Genomic DNA, 24,078 nt, shown 5'->3' on the forward strand with positions numbered 1-24,078 from the left:
GTGTGTGTGTGTGTTACAGGAGCTGTTGTCTGGCGCTGTGCTCTTGTGTGTGTGTGTGTGTTACAGGAGCTGTTGTCTGGTGCTGTGCTCATGTGTGTGTGTGTTACAGGAGCTGTTGTCTGGCGCTGTGCTCATGTGTGTTACAGGAGCTGTTGTCTGGCGCTGTGCTCATGTGTGTGTGTGTTACAGGAGCTGTTGTCTGGTGCTGTGCTTGTGTGTGTGTTACAGGAGCTGTTGTCTGGTGCTGTGCTCATGTGTGTGTGTGTTGCAGGAGCTGTTGTCTGGTGTTGTGGTCATCAGCAGCAGAGATGTGCTCCAGCATCAGGGGATTTCTCTCAGTATGGAGGGGCTGGTGAACCTGCAGTTGAGCTCAAAAAGTGTTGGAGTGTTTGAAGCCTTCTACAACTCTGTCAAAGTGAGAAACGCACGCACGCACACACACACAATTGCATGTTTCTTTTGTACTAATGTCCACCCGTCTTATCTTCAGCCCATTCAGTTAGTGTCCAGTAACATTGAGGTAGTGAAAGCAGGGAAAGTTCCAGCAGGTAAAACTGAAATCCCCTTCGAGTTTCCACTGCAGGCCAAAGGCAACAGAGTCTTGTATGAGACGTACCACGGTGTCTTTGTCAACATACAGGTAAATCCTCTCAAACAACACACTTCACTGTCATCAAGAGTTTAGATATAATTGTCTCGCATCTGGCACAGTTGTGTTGTGTAATGTTTATAGTTGAAGATTAATTGTGTATTTGTTGTGTCGGGCAGTACACACTTCGCTGTGATATGAGACGCTCGCTGCTGGCCAAAGACTTGAGCAAGACTTGTGAATTTATGGTGCACTCTCAGGTCAGTCTGTTTCTCACATTCAAATATATCAAATATTGATTCAGCAGAAGCTTTCAATGACATAAACATGAATGTCCAGCCACAGAAGTCAAAGGTGCAGCCGAACCCGGTGGACTTCACCATCACACCAGACACGCTGCAGAATGTGAGAGAGGTACAGCAGATCTCACTAGCGTCTCATCTCGGGAGATCTCCTCACGTTTGTGATTTGTTTCCTTCAGAGAACATCATTACCAAAGTTCCTGATCAGAGGTCACCTGGACGCCAGCACCTGTGTGATCACACAACCTCTGAACGGCGAGCTGGTGGTAGAGAATTCGGAGGTCGCCATCAAAAGCATTGAACTGCAGCTGGTCAGAGTGGAGACGTGTGGTGAGAAATACACGAGACCTAACAGCACGTCAAATCACGGTCGGGCCGATGTTGTCAAACCATTGAGAAAAAGACGAGCAGATAGATTTTTTTCATCTTGAACGAACATATTAAAGCATTTATGTTCCAAGTGCTGACATTTTAAAAACTCAATCTGATGAGACGCAGATGCTGCAGCACTATGTGTGTTTGTTTAAAGAGCGTTGTTCTTGTGTGGGTTAAGGTTGTGCGGAGGGATACGCCAGAGACGCCACAGAAATACAGAACATTCAGATCGCTGAAGGTGATGTTTGTCATGGTCTCTCCATCCCCATCTATATGGTTTTTCCACGACTCTTCACCTGTCCCACTCTTGAAACCACCAACTTTAAAGTCGGTAAGTAGTAATACATATTTGTATCCGTCAAGTGCCACAAACATGTCTAGGCGGTTATGCTTGTAAACAAAATACACACATCATCCTACAGATCCTATGTCCAAACACACCTGTATTTTGCATGATTTTTTTAACCCTTTCTCATTGTATTTTGTCTTCTAGAGTTTGAGGTGAATATTGTGATTGTTCTTCATGATGATCATTTGATAACAGAAAACTTCCCTCTGAAATTAGTGAGAGTTTAACTCGAGAGCTTCATATGGGTTCATTGCAGAATCAGTTCAAATGTTTTTTTTTGTTACTGTTAATATGAAGTCACTGTTCTGTGCCAGATGGTGCTTCTGGTCACTTGTGAGATGATATTTCACTACATACCTTCGATAAAATCTATAAAACCACCCTGCTTTGTCTTTTGAATGTTTCTGGAGGCTAATGGTACCAAGATGTACATCTGCGCATTTACACAAGATACCTTTTTTCTTCAATTAAATGTTTTAATGAAGTAAAATGTAGAGACAAAACGCAATAAAAGGTAAAAGCTGAAGAGTAAAATCTTTTTCTCTGGAGGTCAGGTGATGGACCTTTATTACAGTGTGACAGGAATGAAAATAATGATTGGTCCACAGCTGCACTCAATGTGAAAACAGAACATGTTATACGTGTGTTCCTGAAGAACAGATGATTTTATGGAATTGAAGAGAAACTGAAATAAACGTACAGTTGGTCCAGTGGGACTATAAAGGTTTCAGGTGTGTGTGGCCGCAGACGCGCGACTCTTGCGATGTTTGCCGGGAAGGACGGGAAAATCTTCTGGTAACAGCGCATGTTCTCGACATGTGGGACACGTGCTCTGTTCCTTCAGCCATGACCTTATACACTGAACGCACACAGATACACACACACGCTCCATCAACAAGCTTATCGAAGTGTCAGGACATTGATTAAGTGGGAGAAAATGTTCTGACCTGTCTGTGGAAACTGTGGCGACACTCGAGCACACACACGTCTTCAGCGCTCATGTCCTCATGACAGATGATACACGGATCCTCCATGTTCAGCTGACAGAAGACACGTGATTGTTGCTTAGTCAAACATACACAATTACACAGAAATCATATTACTAATGTCTATTCATCTAGACGTGTGAAGTGTTAAAACAATGGACCGATTTACAGTCTTTCCCCTGATTCAATTACAAATACAAAACACATAAGGAGTAGCCTTGCAAGTCAAAATCTCATACAGCTAGCGCAGCGTTGCGATGTTTTTCCGACACGTTCTTCCACACTTGTGTCAGTGGGGGAGTTCCAGAGGCCCTGGCCGAGTTTTCAGATGCAGTCGAGTTGTGAGGGACCCTGTCGCTCAGGTCGCCGACCATGACATTCATGCGCTCCTGCACGTCAACAAACCGCAGCATTACACAGCAGTAAAAACATCTGTAAGAATACGACGGCGCAGCGCACACGCACCCGCATGTTCTCCTGATGGTCCAGGATCAGCTGTGCAACTCTGTTGATGACATCATCATAGGTCAAGGGGTTAAGAGTGCCTCCGTTAGTGGAACGCACCTCCTGGATGAATTTATTCAACACAGGCCTAGAGAGGAACCCACAGCCACAAAACGTTACAACAACAGTCATGTGACGTGCAGCGTTTCATAGGAACAGAGAGGAAAGGCACCTGTTGTAATGAGGAAACATCATGTTGAGTCGCTCCAGCATCCGCTCGTACACAGAGAGGTGCTGCTGGCCGTTAGCTGCTCCGGCCGCAGATTCCTCTGGATGTCTCTCCGAGGGCTGAGGTGTGCTGCGCCCCGGGGGTGTGGGGGTTCGGCCGGGCAGGTGTGTGTAGTGGGACTGCTGAAGAGCAGCAGGAAATATCCCCTGCAGGAGGGAGCAAACAATCACGTGACTGACTTCAGTACTGCTCGACTAACCCGAAGCTCAACTAGTTTCAACATGTAGTTGCTGACAAACACTGTCGGTTTCCAGCAGCTCTTACCGGTGCAGGGGGGGGTGCAGGGGGGCTCGGTACAGACACAGGTGACAGTGAACACAGTCTGGTGCCTTTCTTTACTTCATTCATCCGAGAATCAAACTCCATCTGTGTAAAGAACAAAGCGATGACTCAAACTGTGACATCAAATACACAACACCCGAAAATATTCCTGAAATTTTGCTTGGGTTACAAACAGATGAAATCTCTTCACTGGTAGTTTGGCAGAGAACAGTATTGGTCAATGTAGAGTAGTACGGTGCTGTATTTATTAGACAAAAAACTAGTGAAATGCACTATTAGGAACTAGTTTTATCGTGGTAAGCAGAAGGACGTTCACCTCGGTGCTCTTGATTTTGTCTTGAACATCACGTACGAATCTCTTCCAGTCGTCCATGGCTGACAGCAGCACAGCAGAGGGGAAACTGCAGCACACACCAGCATCAGGTCACATGACAACACAATTCAACAGAGGCCTCGAAAACAACGCTCAGTGCTGGCCTACCTGTGTGAAGCCTCCGTCATGTGTTTCACCACCATCATTCCTTCGAACTGTCGTGCTCTCAGACGTCGCAGGCCGTGATCTTTTTGGCTCTGAAGGACTGACAGCTGCACAGCACAGTGACAAGTCAGCGATAAACCATCATCAACATCAAACACTCCCATGATATAATCACCTGAGCCATCAGAGATCTTCTCTGGTCCCTCACACACACGTCTCTGTGTCGCTTGCTTTCATCTTCTAGACTCATCCGCTCGGCTGCACACTGGTTACTGCACAACATACACAACTGGGTCAGCACATGATGGCAAACGCTGCTGCTGATCCACAGATTCAAACTCACCTGAGGTCCAGGAAACCATCCAGCTCTGTCTGGTATTCTTTATTTCTGTGACGGATGTCTCTGTTCAAACTGATCACACGCACAGACAAATGTCATCATGTGTCAGTCTGTAGCGATTTATAAACGATTATGTATCATTACAGAAAGCGTTTCAGACCTTTCATGTGTATCTGTGAGGTCTTTGATGTTCATCTTCAGCATCTTTAGGGTTTCCTGGTTTTCCCTTTTCTCTTGCTGGTCTTTCTTCACCTCGTCTTCCAGTTTCTGCTGGAACAGGCTGAGTTCTGCGGCAGCGATCTGAAGACAAGCGCACTTCTTAAAGTGTAAGTAGCATGAGATCATGAAAATTACATTTCATGCAGTGTGTTATGTTGCCGTGTTTGAAAGTAAGCTGTCTGCCAAGTTGTAAGTCCGAAGGTGAATAAATAAAGTTATTGGCTACGTTTTGCTGGGACTACCACGAAAACTTCACTAGTCTCCTCCCTCAAAACACTGTCACACGTTTGTGATGCGTGTGTGTCATGTCTAGAACCTGTGTTCTATGTTGTGAAACTAAGTCCGTCTTATTTCAACTATCAAAGGAAGAACTTCTGAGGAAAAAATGGTTACTATTTATTTTTCAAACGACACCAAAGGAGTATAAACCGAACGTTTTACTTTGCGCGCGTCATTTTACCGAAGATTGCTTCATCAATCTTGGCGCCTTTACTGCAGGATACATTAAACGTCTTTCCTTAAAAGATGTTGCAATACCAACTTTATTTGGACCTGTAAGCTCCACCGAATCACAACCTGTAAGTGTGAATATTTATTTTTGTCTTCACTTCAAGAAATATTTGTGTACCTTATGTCTGTGTTTAGCTAATGCATATAACGCTATCATTAGCATGTACCGTTATTTCTGGGGTATTACAGTTTGTTTATATTGCTATTAACTCGGCTAATTTAATTGTTCAATCTATTAACTCTCAAAGTATTTATTTCAAAAACTGAGTCGAGTACTATCTGTATTGTAATAACATCTGAAGATACGAACACCGTACACTGTATGCCGTGTCAACTAGTCCAAGTATAATACTGTTACAAGAGAATTGTAAATGTCCTTTTTCTTACTGGCATCTGCAGAAGGATCAATTAATTTTCCAAATACTTTCAACGTTTATGAACTTTATAGAATGTTTTATGAAATCATTTTTATGACATCCAACCACCTATAAACCGTAATCCAGTAATGATGGTAGGCGTTCCATTTGCGACACATGATGAACGCTTTTGACCAATCACAACAGACTACACCATCTGACCAATCACATGACACTAGGCTAGCGGATAGGAGGGGACTAGACGGATGAATCATTTGAGAGTCAGACAAGAAGTATGGTAAGAATAACTGCCTATTATTACGACATAATAGTGTTTTTACACCTTGTATGCACATAAACTTGTTGTTGGACACTCCATAAAGCAAAGTAGGACCTTAAAAATCATATGCTACTTACTCGTTAAGTCTGAAGTGATGGAGTAAATGTTTCTGACTGATGCTTGTTGAAGTACAGTACCTGCGTTCGGTGTGTGATCTTCTCCAGTTCCTCCTGCAGTGATGACATCAGCTCTCTTCTCTGAGCAGCATCAACACCTGCCTTCATCTGCTCAACCTTCTCTGACAGACACAGCGTTTCTTTTTCTGTCTGCGTCACTCCACCCTGAAATCCACATCAGTTTGATGGGTTGGTGTATTTGACCCCCAAATAAGAAAAGAACATTCTGGGACCATTATACCCTACTCACAAAAAGTTAGTTTGACCTTCAGGTTAAATATCAGAACTCACTATGATCTTTACAGGTGAACTTCTCTTAACTTTTGAACGCACATGTCCACGGTTCAGTGTGTCATTGCTTATTGCAGCATGCTGTTCTCGAACAAGGTGATTACAGAAGCCTGTGGAGGTGGTGCATTGCAGTCTGGTCCATACAGAACTGCCCCACACCTGGGACAAGCCAATCCTTCCTGAATAACATCATGAATCCAGTCATTGTGCCTCTGCATGAGCAACACATGCCTGATTTCATCGCCCCAGCTCATTGAGGTCTCAGCCTCAGGCATCACGTCCACGGACCGTTGGCTAAACGTCTGATGCATACGGCACACTTTTCTGAAAACACTTCAGCACATTCGAAGTCGTCATCTGATTGGAAGAATTTCACAGGATTTCCGGGAGACGTGCGTGTCGCGTTCTGTAACGGTCTACCTGGAAACAACACGAAGCCGCCTGACCCAAGTAAGCTGTTGTGTTTACAACGGTTGCTATAAGAATTCATCACCATCATTCTTAAAAGTATATGCGAGGTTCACGGCATAAAATTAGAATCATTTTGTTGCCGTTAACTTTTGACACGTTGGTGAATATGCACCGGTCTGTTACTGCGGGGACATTTTCACGCCTCTAAACATGATGCGGCACAAAACCAAACGTGATTGGTTGCTTTACCTGTCAGTCATATGGCCTCCTGGGCGGGCCTTGGCCAAAGAAAGCAGTATGACCACGCGAGACTACCCAGGTCGCATCATCAGGGAGTGGCTGCTGGAGGCTGGGGTACCTCAGATGGAGTGGCCTGCACACTCTCCAGACCTGAACCCTTTAGAAAACCTATGGCATCAGCCGAGTGGCGTGTGGGGGGTCGTGACCCTGCACCCCAGAACCTCAATGACCTGAGGGCAGCCCTTCAAGAAGAGTGCAAAGTCATGCCTCAGCAGACAAGAAGTCCACTTGTGAGCACATGAGACGTCGTTGTCAAGCTGTAATTGATACTCAAGGACACACGACAATTTATTGAGACCGTGACATATTTTGCTGTGGTATACCCACCACTGCTTTTCCTTAAACGCTCTACTTTCATGATTACAATATGACTGTAGCATGAACTTTGTGGCATGAATACTTTTCCCATATATTTTACCCTAAAGTCAAATATCCCTAACTTTTTGTGAGTAGTGTCTATATATAAACTGCAAATATGTTTTACATTGACAATTACAAAAAATTATCATTAGAGAATAATAAACAACAATTTCTAATGCTGTTATCCAAATATTAAAAGGATGAAGTACTTCTAGATCACAATAGTATTTGTTGCTTTGCCTTGTGACTTAGGTTCAGTAAATTTACTGCATTCAGACAGAAAGACTTACATTACTGTGTCATTAAAACCTGACTATCAAAAGAATAACATCACAATGCAAAGAAACTGTGAAGTTCCTGAACAGACTATACTGTAAAATATGAGATGTTCACAGAGGATACTGTAGGACTCACATTGTTCTCCTCGAAGGGAATTAAGGGCTCTGTGTTGATGCAAACATCTTTCGTCTCATCAGAAGCCTGTAAGTGATGACAGCACAGGGTCAGAGGTCAGACAGGCAGCAGGGTTCCCATCATCTCAACACATCTTACCTGCGCACTCGCAGCAGTCTGATTTTCTCCTCTCGTCTCTCCAGCACAACGGTACTGCGCAGGCACATATTCTAAGGGGAAATGCTGGTAATGTGCGACAGGACCCTCGGAAGTGTACAGGTCAGGGAGGAGGATGGAATCAGAGGTCACGGGCAACGACAGAAGCGACTCGGCGCTGCTATCGAAGGAAACCCCGTGAAAGTGAGACCCATCGTCACTCAAAACGTCTGTTTGAGGCCAGAATTCTTTAGCGGTGGGGTTGAGATGGGACATCTGTGAGGCTGGAGAAGGGTCTGTGAGAGACACCGCGTGTTTCATCAGTCCCATCACATCATCGCTCATGACAAACCGCAGAGACTCCAGCAGAAACGCTTCCAGTCCTCCAGCGGCGGTGATTTTCTGCTGCGCCTCCAAAGGAAAGTTTTCCAACTCGCCGACCATCAGCGGATCCGACGCACAGAGAGGACCGTGTTCCTCCAGAATCTGAGCAAAATAACTGACAAACAGGCGGCTAAGACTTCTGACAACAGTTTCACATTGCTTGCTTTAGAACGTTTTCATTTTCATTTCAAGATAACATGAATAAAAGAATAACTGCTTATTTTTCTGTATTATGTCCAGGTGAAGCATACAGAATAGTAAACAAATCACACAAGACTGCTATTATTCATAAACCCTTTTTACGATGACATAAAAAAAAGCTTCAGCTGTGATTCTGACAGATAAAGGCTTGTATGTTACCGCACTTACTCATATAAACTCTCTTTAGTCGGATCTGTGTTATTGTCCAGAATTCTGTCACAATAGCTTCTGTGTGCAGATCCGGAGTACTGTTCCTCAAACTCTGCCAGCTGACGGCGGAGGTGATCAGGAACGCTGAATGGATCGCCACCACTCAGGAACAAACTGAAACATCAAATCACCAACACAAGGAACATGAATGAAGTCCAAACATCGGACTGCCGGTTTAATTCTAAAAGAACTCCAATGAACTCACAAAGGGTCGTCCTCAGAGAACAGATCCTCATCCTCATCTTCATCTCTAGAGTGTCCACCTCTCATTCCCGACAGAAGCATAACAGACTGAAACACACACACACGCACACGCACACGCATCATCATCATCGTCTAGAGTCTCGCCGCAGCATCACACACACACACACACACACCTTTGAATCTTTCTGCTTCTTTTTCCGATGTCTGGTTTTACTCTTAAATACCCTATTCTGAAACACAAACATGAAGCGTTACTGCAGCTGTTTTCAATCCCAATGACGCAGTGTGTACACCTCACAAATCCAGTGTCTTACAATGTTCTCATCATCCTCCATCTTTTTAATGACTAAACAAACAGCATCTGAAGAGAGAGAAAGAAAATCATTTACAGAAACGTCACACAGAAAAGAACCCTTCAGCGATGTTTCACTGGGTCTTACCGTCTTCAAAATACTGATCAAGAATGCAGTGACAGGACTGGTATCGCTCTCGACTCGACTCTAGAGCCCAAATAAACAGACGCGCGTCCTTGGCCGGAGCCTGTCTTAGATATTCCATGAAAGTAAAATCACTGCTGTCGAAGAATTCCTGGATGGTGTCAAAGGTCTTGAGAAGAGCGTTCTTCAGGGGAGCAAACGTGAGCAGCGGCTGCAGGTCCAGCTGCTGTAAGTGAGAAGAATTCCGGCTGATGAACGACTCTGCGGCCTTCAGACCTACACAAGAGATGGACAACCTGTTAAATCCCTCGGACAAAATGGACGCTACTTCACATAAAACACCAACACACCTGCGCTGTCCAGTTGATGAGCCCACTGCTGTAATCTGGGTTTAATGTGAAGACACGAGTCCAGCGTCTCGATAAAGACTCGCGCCCACACCCGGTTACTGGCCTCCAGCAGAACATCCGCCAGCTCTGACAGCGTTACATCTTCTCTAAAGCCCTTGAACACGCTCTCGTGTCCTTTACTGTCACACAAATCCAGCCAGGGCCGTAGATGCTCCAGAACACAAGAAATATTCCCAGATTCTTCTTTAAAATGTTCTTTGTTTTCATGAATTTGATGTAAAACAGGATCCACAATAAAAGAATGTGTGGGTGTCGCTGCAAGAACAACAAACACACACACACACACACACACACACACACACACACAGTGTTATTTTTGCTCTTTAAAGCTCTGGAACGTTCCGTCACATGTACACGTTCACATATGTTCACCTCTCTTTGCCGGAACGTCTGCAGCTATAACTTCGTTTTTGTCTTGATGTTCAGCACGGGCCGCCAGCCTGTGTTGTCTTTGTCTAAGCTTCCGATCGTTTTTAGATTTCAACTTCTTAATACTGTAAAAAATAAAAAGGAGAAACAGATTAAAATCAGTTAAAAAAAAAGCTTTGTTGACAGTGACTGAAATAACCCTTACCTTGTACATTGCTGTCTGATTTTCATTCGCCCGCTCGGTCGGATTTTAGGACTAGGTGTTTCAAACTGAGAGATTAAAATAATACATTTAGTAAGCCAACAGACACAGGAGACGTGACTGTTTGACCGCGCGTCTCACCTCACACTTTATGAGCCCCGTGGAGCCAAATATTACAATGTGACAGATTTGACCTTCACAGTTCGGAGTAAAACACTGATCCTTTAGAAAATCCTGCCACACAAAAATAAATGCAGAGATTACTCTCCAGTACTACAGTCAAGGTTCTCATGAAGCCAGCGTGTGGCGTGTCTGTCTGACCTTGTCGCTCTTATCTGTGAACGAAAGACTTTTGAGTTTCTTCCAGCAGGTCATATGAAACTCAACTCTGCACTTCTGACAGCAGATCAGCTGAATAAAACCCTGCAAACACATCATCGTCATCATTTCAACAGCTCTTCTTGATTCTTATTATCCATCAGGTCGTGTGAATCACCTTAAAGTCTGGATCACTGAAGTAGATTTGAAGAGAATGAGCCAAACAGTGTGAAGGACAGCAGACAGCATCAGGTTTAGGTGGAAACGTGCACATGTCTACAAGGTTCTCCAGACGTTCCTGTGGGAAAGAAAGGTTTCCGGTGAGCATCGGTGAGATCTATCTGAAGGAACATAAACCGTTTGTGGCCACAGGAATGAATCAGCCCAGAGTCAAATGGATTTACCATCACAGACTGTGGATGGCTTCAAGTGAATCATCCTTCTAAAGTGCAAAATACACGTCTTCTGTCAAACCCTCCTGAATCGTACACACCTGTAAAAAGGCCGGTTGCGTTTCCTCCAGTAATGCTTTAGTTGTTGGCCAGGTAAGTTTTCCCGGTGTGATGTGTCTCTGAATTATTAGCAGCGCATTAGAAAAGTGCTCAAGAGCTTTAGCAAATCTATAACACAAAACATGAGTGTGCGCTGTTAAACCTATAAACACACGCACGCGCACACAGAAACACACACAAACACACCTGTTCTCTTTCAGATAAACTCTACCCATCCCATAATGCACCAGTGACTGAAACTGTCTTTCTGATGACTCGAGTTTGGTGAACAACCTCCGAGCTTCACCCAGTTCCTTTACTCAGCAGAAGATATAAAAGAGTCATCAGTTCATCACCATGAAGAAACAATAAAGATCTGTGAGGGCTTCAGCTGTGCTCTCTCACCTCAGGCTGACCAACTTCCAGCAGAGCCGTACCATATCCGTATACCAGTATACATTTATCCAACTGAGATAAACCCAGATCCTGTCAGACACATGACAATTAACAACAGAAAAAACCATGACATGATGATGTGAAGACATGAAAAATGCATTCTGTCATCGTCCTCTTTCTTCTTAAGAAAACGCACGGACAGCTCATGATGTGCTTTAAATCGGTCAATATGTTTGTTGATGGATTAAAAATGAGCTAATTAAATTAGCAATATTTGAAGTGTGCGCGCTGAGTGATATATCAGCTGCTGCGTTCTGTGTAATCTTGATCTGATTTAGGATCATTTTAGTGGCATTTTCACCAAGTTCATTTTAGAGGTTCAGACCAGCACCAGCTGGACATCCACCCGGTCATAAGACTAGACTGGATGTAAAATGCAGCGGAAGTCCTGCGTAGAATTTATACCTGTCGCACCACCAAGGCGTACCGCACATCTGAGACTAAATCTTACGCCTAGTCAGAGGGAGGCGTAAGTAAAAATGATTGACGTTTATCCGTGGAGAAAAAAAAGAATACAGTATAAAATTGAGATAATGTCACGTCTAATACAGACTGAATCCACGCCTGCGTTATCTACAGAAAAAATTTTGTTTAAAGTGTATTTTAGCGCTCTTTGTTGACAAGTGAACATACACCGCATGAGTAAGATTTGTGAGCAGTAGTGGAATCAGATATTTGAGATGTCTACGGAGGAGCATGAAACATAATTTATCCATTAAATACCTGAGACAGCGCTGGATTATTGCAAATTAATTCACAAGTATGAAATGAATGAAAGGCTAACGCTCTTGTTGAGTTTTATTTTCATTTATATTTACATTACATTACTGTACACGAACAGAACCACATCTGCTGTCAACGGCATTTCACGAAGACAGACATCATTTTAAGGGGCGTTATTTAGGGTAAAATATAATAGAACGGGAAATAACGGAGAATATGATGCCGTTAAAGTTTTTTTCTGGACGAGTTAAAACTCTATTTTCTAATTAAAAGAAACTAACTCAAATATCTCATTTCATAATGTACATCTTGGAAGAAAATGGTTGGAAGTGATGTTTTAGAATTAATTTGTAATGTTTTCGGTTTCAATACACTCCGTCCAATTTAACTCATTGAAAATCATTCCGCCCTGCTGAGAACTTACAGGAAGGAACCCTTTTTAGCAGCGCTGAATTTTAAGAATGAATCAACGAATTATCACCGCAGTTATACATGAAACGGGACGGGAACTGAGCGAGAATCCTAATCATTTTCACTCATTGGAAGCAGTAAGAATGTCCCGCTCAATGCGGTAGAATGTGGCCGCGGGGACACGCATCTTCTAACCTGAGGGTAGTTTTAGAAGGTGTAACTGCTGTAAATATTTATCACAAGTCTGGACGTAGTTAAGTCAGACGTTGGGCTTACCGGCCCCAGGTGACGCATGCTCACATCACTGCAGTAATATGTGTCATGTGACATCTGCACAAATAAGAGTCGACCTTAACAGAACTAAAGTAGACTGAAAAAACGTCACATGAGCCCATTAAATGTTTCTGTGTCTGAGCTCTTCTCGTGCAGCTGTCGTCTTCTACTCAATGATCATCTCATCACAACACTGTAGGCACTGTATAAACTACAAAAACGACTGTCACGTCACACGCACACAGATGAGCAGAGAGCCATGATGCCGTTACCGTGACGATGTTGGAGTCCAGCATACTGACGGCCAGAGAGAAAGACTGCTGTGCGTTTCGACAGCGCTGATCCTTCAGAGCCTCTTGCCCCTCCTGAACCGCAGCACAGAAGCGTTCTCTCTTCACAGCGTCACTCACGTTCTCCTGACGCTACAAACATCACAGTTACAAACAAACACATCCAGCTCACCACACACGTGTGTTACGGGTCGCACACTGACCTCTGGTGCCGGTGGATGTTTGCTCCGGACCGCTGACTTCTCTGGAGTGTTTAAAGAAGATTTCTTGCTCTTTCGTGGAGTCATGTCGCTAGAAATACATGTCATGACATGATAACAAAGAGATAAATGAAATGAATTCAAAGAACTGAGAGACGAGAGTGCGAAGGAGGGTTTAAACGAAGATAGCAAACTGAAGTTAAACAGACACACAACTCTCTTTAAAACACATTCACAGGCAGACCCACAACAACATGCGCATCACACCTTCAACACAAGCAGGAAACAAGCAGGTCACGAGACCTCTGACATGATTTACTCTCACTTTCATTTCAAAGTAACTCTGACCTGACACGTAACACGCTTATTGCACATTTCCTTTTCAAAGCAGTATAAAGGGTGAAAAATAGAAACAATGACCTGTTTAGAAATACAAACCATCGTGACAAATGACATCAAATAAAACCTTTACTCGTATCTTCTAACGAACAGAAGGGGAAGGTGTTGCTTTACCTCTTCAGATCTCTGTTTGTGTCACTTCTGTCTTCAGCCAGAGGTCCTGAGCCTTCTGAAATCACAGAGTTTAGGAGATGCAAGTGAAGTGAGCTCTCCTGAGAAACATTTGAGAAAAGCCACTCCCTTCTTCTAGAAAACAAACCCACAAGACCGGACTAATCACTCGCAGCAGCTTCTAGAACCATTAGACAGCGTGAACAGCGAGGAGGAGGAGAAACGCGCAGAGGAGGTTACACGGACAACAATAAAACCCCATTCACAGATTGGCAAACGCAAACATTGACCCGGAGAGTGATTCCTGAGAGGGGACCTAGGAACATTAACGGGACCAGTCCCAGAAAGCACCCTGTGTGAACAAAAGGCTGAAGCAATGCCGTAAAAGATGTGTAGTGATGACACACATCTAGAATAAATGCCAAATAATTAGGCTATGAAAACAAATATAGTTAAGAAAGTTATTTAAAAGTGACCTATGAAAAAAATATTTGATGTTTGCTACAAGTTACTCGTAAACTAAAATATACTATTTACATGAGATGTTTTTGTTGAAAATAACTCATGTAAACAATATAAACATGATGATCAAATAGCGACCTAAGTGCAATATGTGCGATCTGCTTTAATTTTTCATTCAATCTGCGTGATCTTATTCCGGAACGGTTACAAAATGTAAATGCTAAAAAACTTAAAAACAATAAACTCACATTTTTCTACATCATATTACTGAAAAATGTATATCCCGTGCCTTTTGTATTGCAGTTAGGATATGTTGCTTTATCATTTTTCATTAAGGCTCTGTACAGTTGCACTAGGGATGGGCATTTTTCAATAATTTCATATTCGAATATTTGAGCTCATAAAAAACGAATATTCGAATATTGGTTTATTTAAATTAAGGAAATAAAAACGTAACAAATTACGTCATTATTAAGTCACAATTTCACATCAAGCTTATAATTATCATTAAATATTCATAATGTATAAATATTATATCCTGTATATCTTTTTTTATGTTGAAAAAATAGAAAAATACATAAAAACTGCATTTAAACCTGCGCAGAACTGTAATACAAAAAGAAAACAGACAAAACGAACAAAACGCAACGTATATTGACAGTCTGTGATATATGGTTATCTTGTATTTTGTTTTACATGTTCTTAATAAGACAAAACAAGCATATAGGTCTATTTTACTCTGGTGAAAGTCTGTTCAACAAGCCGATGGTTAACAAGCCGACAGCGGAGAAAACACGCTGCTCTTCTCTAACTCCCGGTAACAAAACCCAGATCTGACAAGAATATCTGGCTTTATTGTTTATAATGTTGATAATAAAGTAAATGGGCTTGATATCTCATGCTGACTGTTAAGATCCTAAAAAATACCCCGCAACAAAGACAGAGCCACAGTGCTTGATTCCCTGATTACGTGACCGTCATCTGAGGAAGCTATTCTGCTGATCAGCACGCATATAAATATTGTTTTCTTTGTCGTTCACGGTCAGTGTCTGTCTTGTTTAGCTTTGCATTGGATTTGCGTCAATAAATAAGGTAGGCCTATTTATTTCGACTAAGGTAAGGAATCACAGCGCGTTTATAAACAAACAAAAAAAGCATCCGCGCAAATTTATTTACAGGCTGTAACTTGAAGGCAATGACCCTATTTGAACGTCTAGAAGGAAAATTCTTGCTTTTAGGTACTGAAAAATGTGCCAGTCTTATGTTAAGGCCAAATTCATTAACATTTGTTTCAGTGAAATGTACATTTGCATGTTTCAAGTTGTTGAAATTAGCATTACTTAATATATTTTTAACGAACGAATATGAATTTACTAAGAACAACCGCTGCAAACAAGTAATGGTAATAAATGAATTATTGTTGTTAATCATTTACGTTGATATTTTTATACCTAATGTAAGTAATGTTAACGAATTCTGTTGCTCACCAGTTTTGAAACATTTTAATATGGTGATGTGAGCCGAGCAAACGCGATCCGGGCATCCAGTGTGTAAACTTAAACTACTTAAACTAGCTTGCAATCTGAGTGAACAAAGATTTAGGAACACATACAAATTATTTTTTATATTTTCTGTACATTAAAAACTCATGACAGAAGAAGTGAAGAAGCGTTAAATAGGACCTGACTCTAAGGTCTTCTGTAACAGTAACTTAACCTTGTGGTGACGCAGTTTTATTCTTATGAAAAATTGGAATATCAGACCTGCCAACCTTGGAATATTTTTTTGAGTACCATCAGCCGAAGAGACAGAACACAGGTTTTTAACATATAACATATTGGTTGTGAAAAATGCATCAGTCACATTTTTGAAAATAACTTTTCTTATTGAACACATGTATTTAAATTTAGGAAAAATTTGTGTATATTGTGTGTGTAAATAATCTTCAGTGAGATACCCTTGATGTATATCAATCACATTTACTTGCAGTGGCACTTGCTCTTGACTGCTTTGTTTCATAGGTCGCTGATTTGGCCTTTCTGAGCAGAGCGTCAGTAAAGTTTTCCATGTGGCAGTTAGTCCCCATTCCAGCCACGCGCACGCACACACACGCACAAACAAACACCTCTTGGTAACTTTCTATGCTGCACACATGCACTTACACTTTTTGCCACTCCGCCATAATCTACTTTACTTATTTATTCACGTTTATAATTATTAATCTCAAAAGTTTGCATATGACGTTTTGTTTTATTGACAATTATCGAGAGCTCGATTTTGCAGAGCGCATTCAATCCGCTCCGCTGTCAGGCGGATTCGCTTTACTGAAAGAGAACGGCGCCGGCACGCCGCTTTTATGTGACCAAAACTTGATGCTCTCTCGCAGATATACAGTAAGTGCACGTTATTGAGTGTGAGAATCCACCAGCGCAATCGGCGCCTGTGGTACTTGGTAAAATCACGGTAACTTTTCGTGAACGCTCATTTATAAATCAGACATAATGTTAGCGCATCTTGCGGGCAAGTGCACGTTATCAAATGAGCCCGCGAGATCATCGACTGCATAGGATTAAGCTAATTCAATATTTCAACTTTCCACATCCACCCGATCCGTTTACCTTAGAGCTCAGAGGACGTCTTGACTCTGCGTTTAAAACAATGCGTCAGAACGTGTGGGTGGAAGGGGATCACGCGGGATTTTGTGGTTCTACCGATTTGCTGACTCTTGTTATTGATTGATAGGCCATAGGACGTGTCAATCATCGCAGCTTTCCATTTGGGGGAAGAACTCAGTGCTATGATTGGACATATTCTTCTTTTTTCTGTTGCTTGTTTTGAGTACTGCACGCAGCAGAGGCGTCATCAGGTTTTTGCGTAGTTTAGAGTGACAAATCGTACCAGCGTACTTTGAGGTCAAAATGCGTACCGGCTACGCAAAATGAGTACAGGTTGGCAGGTCTGGAATATTCAAATAGCATTTTTAATATTCGAATAGTTATTGCGGATCCAATATTCGAATATTTGAATATTCGTGCACATCCCTAATTTGCACCAAACAAGCCTGAACAATTTGCTTTCAATTCTTTTTTCATATATCTTATGTTTAGCGTAAGCTGGTTGGGCTATAGCCTACCTAGCGTTCTTGTGCCTCATTGCTCTTCGTTGTTCTGCATTTACCAACAAAAAAATAGACATTAAACAGTTTGTTTTAAAACTGACGTCTTTGTCATTTGCAAAAAGCAACAACATATGCTACAGACTAATACCCAAGAAAAGAGACATTATTCAGGCACAAAGTAAAGGAAGGCAGTAATAACAACACATTGCACTATTTAGCCACCTGAGAACACAACAAGGGAATATCCTTCACTGCGATCAGCCCTATTTTCACGACTAAAGAAAGCACGTTACATTGCAGTCTGTTACGTCACGAGTCTTCAGAAAATCACAGGCAGTGCGAATGGACAAAACCAAGGGATCCCGGCACAAATCTCTGCGTGAAAAGGGCTCAACACACTGCCAGCTCAGTCAGAAAGTCACAGAAACACAAGTGAACACCAAGAGCGAGTCTCTCTCAAGGATTCGTTCATTCACAACTGACCTTAGGGACACTCAACTCAACTCAACTTTATTTATATAGCGCTTTTACAATTTTCATTGTTACAAAGCAGCTGTACAGGAGACACATTGACTACAAGCAAAACAATCAAAGTTGTACCTGCAAAAACAAGAAAAGGTTGAAAACACAGAAGACAGACACACCCACACACAAAACACTCCACACACACAACACGCACCAACACACACAGACACAGAGACACACGCACACACACACACACACACACACACAACACACACACACACGTACGTACACGGACAAGTACGCACACACGCTCAGTGAGAGCACACATTTAGGATAAAGGAGAGAGAAGCACAGGTCAAATATAACAGACTATAAATTCCTATATGCAATATTAATTAAGTAAAACTTTAAGATTCTAAAGCAGCCCCCCCGGTCAGGCAGATAGTGCAAAAACAGTATGCAAACGGTGGCGAGGAACCCAAAACTCTAATCGAGAAAAAAACCTCAGGAGAACCCAGGCCCAACCAGGGGATTCCAGTTCCCCTCTGGCAAAAGCTGCTGCCTCTGCACAAGCTCCAGAGAACTTGCACAACAAGGCTAAATAAAATAAATAAACTTAATAATAAAATAAATCATAGTTTAAGATTATCATTAATAATCTAATAGCATTTGACACAAACACAACTAGTGTAAAGGCTTGCTCACCTGAGCTCTCGCGCTGATTTTCTGATCGCTGCTGTTTGACAGAACAGAGTTGAGTTATCAGGATGTCTGATGAAATCTTGTCTGATGTTTTTAGATAAACACCTTTCTCACCAGATTCTCCAGAAGACATGATTCAGACGCTGGTTCCGACAGATGACTGGATTTCAAAGGCTGGGATGAACCATCACTGGCCGCGTGCGCTCTGTGTCACAAATCAAACGTTAATCGATCGCTCAAAAACAGCAGAGGACGTACAGAATAAACAATAAAGACCTCGCTTCAGAAGAATTCTTTTTGCTTTCCATCTTCTTCGACTTCACAAGCTCAGCTAGACCAAAAATAAAAAGATGACAGAATAATTGTTAACTAATGAATCGCTGCTATTAATCAAAATGCTGAATAGGATTGTGGGTGTGTTCTTTACCTTTGGCCTCCTGAAGTTCTGTCTGGAATCTCTCATACTGCTGCTGAAGATCTTTACATCCCTCCGGGTCTGCGATGCAGGAGCTCTGTGCCAGTCTGTTTGCTTCCAGAGCTTTCGGGTGTTCTCCGAGATAAAAGAGGGCGTCACAGAAGCGGTAATGACCCTAAAGTGAAAATCAGATCAATCACATGCGTGGTTGGCAACAGTGAACGTGTCTCTGCTAAACACAGCCGAGGGATTTACCTTTGCCCAGTCTGGCTGCAATATAACGGCCCTCTTTCCATCACCAAGAGCTTTCCTGAAATCCATCACAACAATCAGTGGTGTGGACGTCAAAACTATCTGCTGGACAATGGCGATATTTTGCATGTGACTTACAGAAATTTTTCGGAGCGTATAAAGCAGAGAGATCGGTTTCCGTACAGTATGTGGTTGGTTGGGCTGAAACACAAGACATCAGATCTCATACACACACATTCAGATCGCTGTTGAAACTGTGACGTCGTCCACGCCCCCGTCACTTACTGGTATTTAATGGCTTTCGTGTACCATTTAATAGCCAGTTCGTATCTCTTTTTCTGAAACTGGTCATTCCCTTTGGTTTTCATTTCCTCGCTTTTCTGGAAAAGAAGAACCAAATGTCAAAACCTTATTTGATTTTGTTTACACTGATATATCGTAGGATCTGAATTAAAAGCAACCTGTGTGTGTGTGTGTGTGTGTTTCCTAATGATGATGAAAATCTGACTTGCATTTCATTTCTTGTTTCCTTATCCTTTTTCTTTATTTTGCTAACCATTTACTTTATTAGTTATAGATTACATTCATTTCTATCTTCTTCTTAATGCTATATTCTACATTCTGTGGCCTTGTACTTGTGTAATGACAATCTAATCTCAATGCTGCATGGGTATTGTCTTCACTAGTTTGCGGTGGTTTCGTTCTCAAGGTTCATGAATGTTGCGAAGCAGTAATGTTCCACTCTCTATGCTGGTATAATAACACCTGTTCAATGGGTTTCTAGTAAGACGGAGATCATTTTATTCTAACATCACTTCGTGTCCTGCCCGCTCCACGTCTGCAGGATAGTTCCATCTATCAGTTTTGGCGTATGAACAAGATGGAACTAGGGCTGAAACGATTCCTCGAGTAATTCAATTCAATTTTATTTATATAGCGCTTTTCACAATGTGCATTGTTCCAAAGCAGCTTTACAGGAAAAAATAAGAAAAACACAGAAAGGTAAAACACAGCACAGTGCATGGTGTTTATAGACCAAGCAAGATCATTATAATAAATAATATATCATAAATAAATGAATAAATAAATAAAGTAACTCGAATACAAAAAATCATGGAGGCAATTTTTGTTGCCTGGAAGCCTCGTTTAATCCATTTAACTGCAGTACACACGGAGCGCTGTGTTTCCCCACGGACCGTTATTACTGACGCACAGCCCGCTAAACTCTGTTCATGTTACAGGCTCTCAAGTCTCACGCATTCACCGCGAGACACACGCATTTGAGTCTGTTCACACGCTCACACGTGTTTCTCATGCTGATAAATAACTGAGAGGTTATTGAAATGGTGAACTGCTATTTTACTGTTTTAGTCTATTTTGCGAGTGAAACTTGTTTTCCGGCTGCATTGAGTCCATCAAACTAGATGCGGACTTGTGGACGCCGAATCCTGTTATTTACACGTCATCTGTCTGTTCTGCGTGTCTGAGTGAATGAACTGCGCTTTATGAGGACATGAACACATGAACTTCATCTTCAGAGTTGCGCTGAGAGTTTATTTAAGAACATTTTACTGAGTGAAGCTACCGCACTAAAAAATAAGCGTCTTCCGACGACCTGCCAAAATAAAAGTCCGGTTAACTCGGTATTTTTGTGGACAAATATATTACTATTTACTAGTAAAAAAAGAAACAACCTAATTTAGATAAACTAAATGCATCATGCATAAGCTGAAGTTAGTTGTTTACCTTTGAAATGATTCTTTCTATTTTTATTAATGTTTCTTATTTATACATTTGTATTAGGCCTATATTGCATTTTGAATGTAATATGGCAATGGAATGTACTAAATGGGTTTAGTTTTCACAGATATGAATGTATGCAATTTCAGCAATAAATAGGTTAATTTTTCTAAAAAGACAACAAATTAGTTGTTCATTTTAAGAGACCTGTCTTATTTTCTCTTGTATATTTAGAGTTGCTCTTTAATAAAGAAAAAGTACTTATTATCCGAATACCCGATTAATCGATGGAAAATCAGTAGAATACTCGATTAGTAAAAGAATCGATAGCTGCAGCCCTAGATGGAACAACACTACGGTATCATTTTGGATCAATAAGAAGAATCTAATCAGATCCATCAACACCTCATGAAACACTAACGAACAGCCCGCTGAGCATGTGACATCACCAGGTTTACACAAGTACACCTCATCCTCCGTAGTTGACAAAGAAACCGTACATGTGTCCTATGGTGTGACATAGCAAAATGATTCATGTTTATTTTGAATATAAAACGGCTTAAGAGATCATCTAACTGCCTGTACAGACCACAGTAAAGGGCCAATATTTGAAGAGACCTCTGCTTTTTTCTTCATATTCACAAGGTGATTGTGTTTCTATGCCATGTTTTCCGACTGAAAGAGCACGCAGCGTCATGAAGCCTCATTCTGTTGATCTGTAATGCAGAGACGAACCGATGGACCGGAGACTCTTACCTGGAGAGACCAGGAGTCTGGACCGCACCTCAGCCCCTGCATGGCTTTCTTTTTACTGCATGACACCACCTGAAGATAACGTGCGTCTGACAGGGGAAACATCCTTTATAGATTCTGCTGAATCAAAGACACTACACACAAAGAACTCAACGCCTCGGAGGACTGTCGGGACACCGGCGAAGGTGAATAAACTCACATTCATTGAAGATGAAGCGGAGCGTGCCATAGCGAATGTCCAACGGGTCGAGCTCCAGTAGTTTGTCACCAATGTTTGGCGCTCCCGAGGCCTGCAGCCAACTCACCGCATCTGTCAAACAGCGTTTATGCTGCAGACAGACACATGTATGACGCACACACGCCCACGCTGAAGACAGTACAACACTATGACCCACACTTACCGTGGTGAAGGACATGTTGATTGACACCACAGCTCGGGCTTTCCTCTCCATCTCTATGCAAGACAGCTGAAGATGAGGGAAGAACAGCAAACGTCAGGATGACAGTGAAGGATGGGAGTGAATCATTTGGTTAGGACTGATACATACACCCATCTCCATGGCCTCCAGGATGCTTTCTAACACTTCTATCTTCTTAAGCCTCCTCAAACTCAAATCATTTGAAACGCTAAAAGATGAAACACACAATCCTCTGAAACACGCTCTTCTCATTTTACACTTTAAACAATTTCATCAGCATGGATGTTCCGCACATGAACGTGATCAGACAGAACACATCAGTGTTGACGTCAAACATGCGGCCCCACTAACTTTGAGTCCAGAAAGCCCATGTCCACAGCCCATAATGTGGTGGGATGATTGTCCTGCTGTCTCAGGAGAATGTGCCACCAGAACACAGAGATGTGCATCATGTGACCCATCTGCTTCTTCACCTCTGGCTTTATCTTGGCCCACCTCTCATATATTACATCTGTTAATGAAACACACACAGAAACTTGAGCTCTCACGTGCACTGCAATGCTGGGAATGCTTCACATGAACAATGTCTCACCAGGTGGTTCCATTTGAATATACGGGAACTGATTCTGACAGACCTGAGAGAAGAACACAGTCATTTACAGGTCACAAGATCAGCATTTTTTCTCAAGAAAATACACTCACAATTTTGGTTGCGTGTCTTATGACATCTGGCCCTTCGTCCAGATCGGAGTCCTCGCTGTCTCCCATTCTGAAAGCACACAAGCACTCATCAGTTCACTGTGGACTGAAGGAAGGTCCTCCTGAAGAGCACGTGGAGCAGATGTCAAACTGATGCCTGGAAGCTTGCTCTTGACGTGTCAATCAAACACCTGAAGCAGAGCATCAACATCTCAACAGAAGCTTCACTCCAGACTTTCAAACCTTCAGGAATATAGTCATTATATATTACACTCACTGACGTCATGTGAGCTGAAAATATGTCGACACTGATTTGCTCCAGAAGAATGGCGCTTTCCCGCCCGCCCGCCGGCCGCACATTCACTGCTGGAAAACTTCACGAACGTTATTAACTTAAATGGTTTCTGAAATAAAGCCCTAACATATTATCTTCTTCGTACAGCCTTTGAATATTTGCTTTACTGCATATAAAGCACGTTTTTATGAATGTGTGCGAGTCTGAGGTTCTTTGTCGTCTCCCTGAAGATTTTCCCTTCGGCTCGTTATTATAACGTTAACTTACTGGTTTTGAGGAGTAACGAAAAGCGACATGGAAAGACAAGAACCTGACGAAAATAAACGCATTCAGCTAGCCGATTTGATACACTCTGGATTTATTAAAGGTATCAGGATGAACGAGTTTAACCGTGATTACCTGAAACAGATCAACTTTAACAAGAAGTTTAACGCGACGTGTCTTTGGCCCGACAGATGTCCGACTGAATAGCACAAATGTGGCTTTGATAAAACCTCCGAATTGTTGCTTTAAAAACATTACACCGTTTCAACAGCAAGATTAGTGATGCTTATAACAAACCTGTTTGAAAAGATCGAGCTGCTCGCGGAGTTCGCTTCCTGATTTCTGCCGTTGGAATTTATTTCATGCAAAAGACTTCACGAGCACCTGATCGCGCCCTCTAGTGTTCGCCTGATGAATCTCGTGCGCCCATGTGCTGTTTTCTAACACTTGTTTTTATGATTTTACATACAATAAACATACAATATTGTCTAAACACCAATACACGCAACAAAAGCAGTG

General features: G+C 42.1%; 2 protein-coding genes across 7 annotated transcripts in view; one reads left to right on the top strand and one right to left on the bottom strand.

Annotated features, from left to right (window-relative positions):
* Window positions 1-1,996, top strand: part of vps26c (VPS26 endosomal protein sorting factor C) — a 4,531-nt gene extending 2,535 nt beyond the window's left edge. Inside the window, exons 2-8 of one of the 2 annotated variants that reach the window (XM_057320752.1) lie at window positions 272-415; window positions 491-640; window positions 769-849; window positions 929-1,003; window positions 1,071-1,221; window positions 1,445-1,597; window positions 1,760-1,996. In XM_057320752.1, the coding sequence (XP_057176735.1) occupies window positions 272-415; window positions 491-640; window positions 769-849; window positions 929-1,003; window positions 1,071-1,221; window positions 1,445-1,597; window positions 1,760-1,842 (837 nt within the window). In that variant the 3' untranslated portion in view covers window positions 1,843-1,996. The remainder of the gene's footprint in view (window positions 1-271; window positions 416-490; window positions 641-768; window positions 850-928; window positions 1,004-1,070; window positions 1,222-1,444; window positions 1,598-1,759) is intronic. The other variant, XM_057320753.1, reaches the window with a different exon arrangement.
* A 148-nt stretch (window positions 1,997-2,144) lies between these two features.
* On the bottom strand, window positions 2,145-23,968 carry ttc3 (tetratricopeptide repeat domain 3). 5 transcript variants are annotated; one of them, XM_057320742.1, is made up of 46 exons: window positions 23,857-23,968; window positions 23,004-23,070; window positions 22,894-22,936; window positions 22,653-22,812; window positions 22,431-22,509; window positions 22,284-22,349; window positions 22,082-22,211; window positions 21,886-21,971; window positions 19,675-19,769; window positions 19,528-19,590; window positions 19,393-19,447; window positions 19,150-19,312; window positions 18,999-19,053; window positions 18,837-18,927; window positions 18,726-18,753; window positions 13,979-14,030; window positions 13,469-13,556; window positions 13,248-13,397; window positions 11,518-11,598; window positions 11,320-11,426; window positions 11,115-11,241; window positions 10,800-10,919; window positions 10,625-10,726; window positions 10,445-10,537; window positions 10,307-10,371; window positions 10,105-10,226; window positions 9,673-9,987; window positions 9,326-9,598; window positions 9,200-9,246; window positions 9,059-9,115; window positions 8,887-8,972; window positions 8,640-8,795; window positions 7,890-8,385; window positions 7,752-7,817; window positions 5,997-6,140; window positions 4,595-4,734; window positions 4,438-4,506; window positions 4,270-4,366; window positions 4,098-4,201; window positions 3,933-4,017; window positions 3,599-3,700; window positions 3,278-3,480; window positions 3,067-3,193; window positions 2,841-2,990; window positions 2,563-2,655; window positions 2,145-2,474 (listed from the first exon to the last, which is right to left on the bottom strand). In XM_057320742.1, exons 2-46 carry the CDS (start codon window positions 23,067-23,069, stop codon window positions 2,343-2,345), a joined length of 5,229 nt encoding a protein of 1,742 aa, XP_057176725.1. In that variant the 5' UTR covers window position 23,070; window positions 23,857-23,968; the 3' UTR covers window positions 2,145-2,342. The 5 variants fall into 5 exon arrangements, with proteins under 5 accessions (XP_057176725.1, XP_057176723.1, XP_057176724.1 ...); XM_057320740.1 differs by having other exon boundaries at window positions 13,979-14,033; XM_057320741.1 differs by having other exon boundaries at window positions 18,726-18,756.
* Between the last annotated feature and the right edge of the window lie 110 nt (window positions 23,969-24,078).

Source organism: Triplophysa rosa, linkage group LG22 (genome assembly GCF_024868665.1).
Source record: "Triplophysa rosa linkage group LG22, Trosa_1v2, whole genome shotgun sequence".
In the NCBI taxonomy this organism is placed as follows: Eukaryota; Metazoa; Chordata; class Actinopteri; order Cypriniformes; family Nemacheilidae; genus Triplophysa; species Triplophysa rosa.

What these genes read in the sequence shown, in the direction of transcription:
- ttc3 (XM_057320738.1), bottom strand. Translation starts at nt 23,069, where the DNA reads ATGGGAGACAGCGAGGACTCCGATCTGGACGAAGGGCCAGATGTCATA. An exon ending in TTCTCTGAGGACGACCCTTT is followed by an intron (nt 8,796 to 8,886) that starts GTGAGTTCATTG and finishes TTGATGTTTCAG; the next exon opens with TTTGTTCCTGAGTGGTGGCG. An exon ending in AGACTGCTGCGAGTGCGCAG is followed by an intron (nt 7,818 to 7,889) that starts GTAAGATGTGTT and finishes CATCACTTACAG; the next exon opens with GCTTCTGATGAGACGAAAGA.